General features: G+C 39.9%; 1 protein-coding gene across 1 annotated transcript in view; it reads left to right on the top strand.

Moving 5' to 3' along the window:
• Positions 1 to 2,939, top strand: part of LOC101848914 (probable ATP-dependent RNA helicase DDX31) — a gene marked incomplete in the record, with an annotated part of 24,341 nt that extends 21,402 nt beyond the window's left edge. The window contains 2 exon segments of the mRNA XM_013087017.2: positions 1,000 to 1,183; positions 2,725 to 2,939. Of these exon segments, the coding sequence (XP_012942471.1) occupies positions 1,000 to 1,183; positions 2,725 to 2,854 (314 nt within the window).
• Between the last annotated feature and the right edge of the window lie 974 nt (positions 2,940 to 3,913).

Genomic DNA, 3,913 nt, shown 5'->3' with positions numbered 1-3,913 from the left:
ACGAATGTTTTAATGAATGTTTCTCGTTACTCACGTTTCAATTTTATTGTGGCCGTTCGTGAATTTTTGTTACATTGTATATTTTTAGTGAACGCATTTCCAACCTCACTGCGAGACAGTTTTTCTCATAGAAATGGTTACACATATACATAGATATTACTTGCATATACTTTGTTTTACGTACACGCATGTCAATTAATTTTTAAAATGTGATGTCTTTTTTGATGTTTGAGAAAGGGAGCATTGTTATTGTAATTGAAAGTGTTTGACGCCCCCATTTACAGAATTTACTTTATTTAAGAGATTGATACTTTAGTTTTATACAGGGTGCCCACTACAGCTGGGATCGGCCGATCGTCTGACTCGATCGCCTCAAAAACAAACGAGTTTGTTGTCAGTTTCAGGCGATGGAGTTGGGCAATGGGCCCGATCCAGCCGTAGTGGACACCCTGTATAAAACTTACGTATCAATCTCTTAAATAAAGTAAATTCTGGAAATAGGGGCGTCAAACACTTTCAATTACAATAACAATCTCCCTTTCTTAAAAGCAGGTGGTTTGAGGGCACCAGTCCTGCTTCTTTACTTTCCTTCTGTTGTTTCTGTCTGTCTATGTCTGTCTTACTTTTCCCCAGCTCTAAATGACCATATTCAAATTATTGTGTCGATGTGGTTCACCTTTCTCAAACAGTGGGTGGTTGGCGGTTGCTCTGGTGTGGTTTGCTTCTTCTTTCCTATGAAACATTTATTGTCCTTATCTCCCCTTCTTATTTTTTAGTGGGTGGTTGGTGGGTGCTCTTGTGTGGTTTGCTTTTTCTTTCCTATGAAACATCTATCGTCCTTATCTCCCCTTCTTTTTTATGTTTGTTACTCTCTTGTAACACTTCTAATCTTCTGGCACTCGTATGACCTTATGCAGATGCGAGCGCTGTAAAACCTCTGCTAAAACTAAAACTTTCTCAAATAATCAAACAAAACAAATGAGCCTTTTTCCGTGACAGGATTTCAGTCGTACATCAGAGGTTACGCGACTTACTCCAAGGAGGTAAAAGAGTACTTCAGAGTGTCTGAACTTCACTTTGGCCACGTGGCCAAAAGCTTTGCTCTGCGGGAGGCCCCGGGAAAGGTCAGCGGAGTGGCAGCCAAGGTCACCCGCAAGACTTGGAATCGTCAAGAGAAGCCCAAGTAAGTAGAGCGTGTTGATATACGATAAACAGAAGTTTTCTGTGTTCAGTCATTGTTTGAGATTGTTTTCATGCCCTTTTTTTTCAAAATTTGTTGGAATCTTTTCCTGCTTTTCTAGATTTTTAATGACTTTGAGTCCTCTAACTAGAAAAACAGAAGGCAAAAGAGGCGAGGAAGACCAAGAATAACCTACTTACTTAACTGAAACAGATGGGTGAAAGGAAGAGACCAGGATCATAATAATGTACAGTCGGGCATGGATAATTCAAACATGTCGGGGGATTGACAAACCTATTCGACACATCCATAACTTGGGTTAACTAATTGCGAAATATTAAAGCGATAACAGTCGTGGAATGGCAAAATGTACGAGCTATCCGTGATTTTGAGTTTTACATGTTCGTGTTATCTGTGCTCGACTGTAATTTTTTTTCCATAGCAACCGAGCGGAGAAATGAGTTGCAAACCATAATCGCAGATCTCTGTTTCTGATCTGGCAAGTTGAAAAGTACCAGAGACTATATAGTTGCTGACAAGATCCAAAAGTAAAGTACTGTGGTCTCTGCCTAATAACCCGGTTGTCCAATGACAGTTTCGTTCTTTTCATCATTTTGATGAACCCCTCATTTCACCATAATGTCGCACATATGTGTTCCCTATGTCCGCCCTTAGGCTGTGTTCCCTTCCAGTTACACTTCCTTTAACAATTGGTCGGAAGGCGCGGCTGGTAGGTCCTTCTTCTTTTCTTTGCTTTTGTTGTTATTGTCTGTCTGTCTGTCTGTCTGTCTGTCTGTCTGTCTGTCTGTCCGTCTGTCCGTCTGTCCGTCTGTCCGTCTGTCTGTCCGTCTGTCTGTCTTACTCTTTCCCTGCATTAAATGATTATTGTTTTGAGGTGCTTCTCTTTACTCAAATAAACAAAAATTGAGAGAAACACAAACGAACAATGATAATAATGATAGTTGCATTTATATAGCGCATATACAAGCTCTTCAGCATGTTCTATGGGCTTTACAACCATTATTACTCCAGCAGACCCAAGATCACTTAGAAACATTCTCGGCTTCCCAGGAAACGTACAGTACAGTGCGAGCTGCAGATTGCATGCGCTCAATCACACAATAAACTGATACTGTCTTTCGCTGTCTATAGCCGGGTGCCCATTCCCACCTGAGTGAAGTGAGGAAAATTAGTGTCAGTAAAGTGCCTTTTCCAAGGATACAACGTCGGAACCCTGATGGGATTTGAAACCTGTCCCCGTCGTTTTAGCAAGAAAAATTCTGAAATTATGCGAACTGAGCCCAAAAATGTGAAATTATGCGATTCAATAATTGTAACAAAGAATGGTAAAGGAAAATAATCAGAAATAATGCAAAAAATGATCAAATTTTTGCTAAATTATGCGGAGTGCATGAAACCACAGGGACAGTTTGAAACCACGACCTTACGGTTGCAAGTCCGAGAGCCCAACTGCCAGGCCATCAGTGCCACAAACAAAATATTCCATGTCCATGATATAAAATTTTGTCTGCCTTTTGTTTCAGGAAAAAACCTCTGAGCTTCAAGCAGGCCATGCTCAATGAGTACTCGTCTGGACTTCAGAAAGGTCAACAGACAAAGGTCGCAACTGGACGACAGTTGAAGCAAAAGAAGAAGAAAAAGCTGATGAGATGAATACTTATGTAGGTCAATATAGAATACCGTTCTGTCATAGAGAGTTCATAATAAAGGACATGTTGTATCTTCTATCTGTGAAAAAGTTTGGTTGAATTTTGTTTGTTTGTTTGTTTTGAACTCCCTGAACAAGAGAGGGAGTGTGGGTGGTTGGTGGGTGCTCTGGTGTGGTTTGCTCCTTCTTTCCCGTCAAACATCTGTCGTCTTTATCTCTCCTCCTTTTTTGTGTTTGTTACTCTCTTGTAACACTTCTAATCTTCGGCACTAACTCGACTCAAACTAAATAATGGGAAAGGTAGACCAAGAATACAGACTTAAAATACTTGAACAGATGGGTGGCGGGAAAATACCTGGACAATATTTTATGTGGTTTTGTAAAAAAAAGAATGCAAGAGAAAAGATGCGTGACGAACCATGATTACCAATATCTGGTTTCAGGTCTGGTACTTGAAGAAGAAAAAGACTGCCTTTCTTCACCTCTTTCTCTATCATTTTATGCAGATTTACTTTTTCTCAACTGTCATAATCTATCAAATCTATTGAATAGCCTCGAAACAAGAGCTGGAAAATCATTGAGATGATTTGTCCTTTTCTCTCTCTCTCCCCCCCCCCTTCCCCATTAAAATCTGGTCAACATAACATAAGCATAAGAAGCTATTTCTACTTTAAGTAGACAATAGAGGCTCTAAAAGCAGGCTGTTTTAACAGCTGTGTATGGTTTGAGGTACAGAAGAGATAACTCAGTCTTCCTCTGGTCGTTTCTCTTCCTTTTTCTGTCCCTCTCTCCCTCCTTCTCTCTCTCTCTCTCTCTCTCTCTCTCTCTCTCTCTCTCTCTCTCTCTCTCCCTGTCTCTATGCATGTACTTTAAATTAGACATAAATACGGACGAATCCTTTCCCTTTAGTGACCGGTGGAAAAATAACCAAATCCAAATACATGTACACAATGTAATGTCATAAACAATGAAACGGACTTACGATCAGCCTTCAAAGAATTTTATTGTTTTCATAAAATATCATAGGAAATTCAGCTCTACCCTCGTTTGATAAAAAAACCTGT

This window comes from Aplysia californica, unplaced genomic scaffold (genome assembly GCF_000002075.1).
Source record: "Aplysia californica isolate F4 #8 unplaced genomic scaffold, AplCal3.0 scaffold00533, whole genome shotgun sequence".
In the NCBI taxonomy this organism is placed as follows: Eukaryota; Metazoa; Mollusca; class Gastropoda; order Aplysiida; family Aplysiidae; genus Aplysia; species Aplysia californica.
Note: the sequence above shows the minus strand (reverse complement) of the source record. Positions and strands in the feature narration are given on the sequence as shown.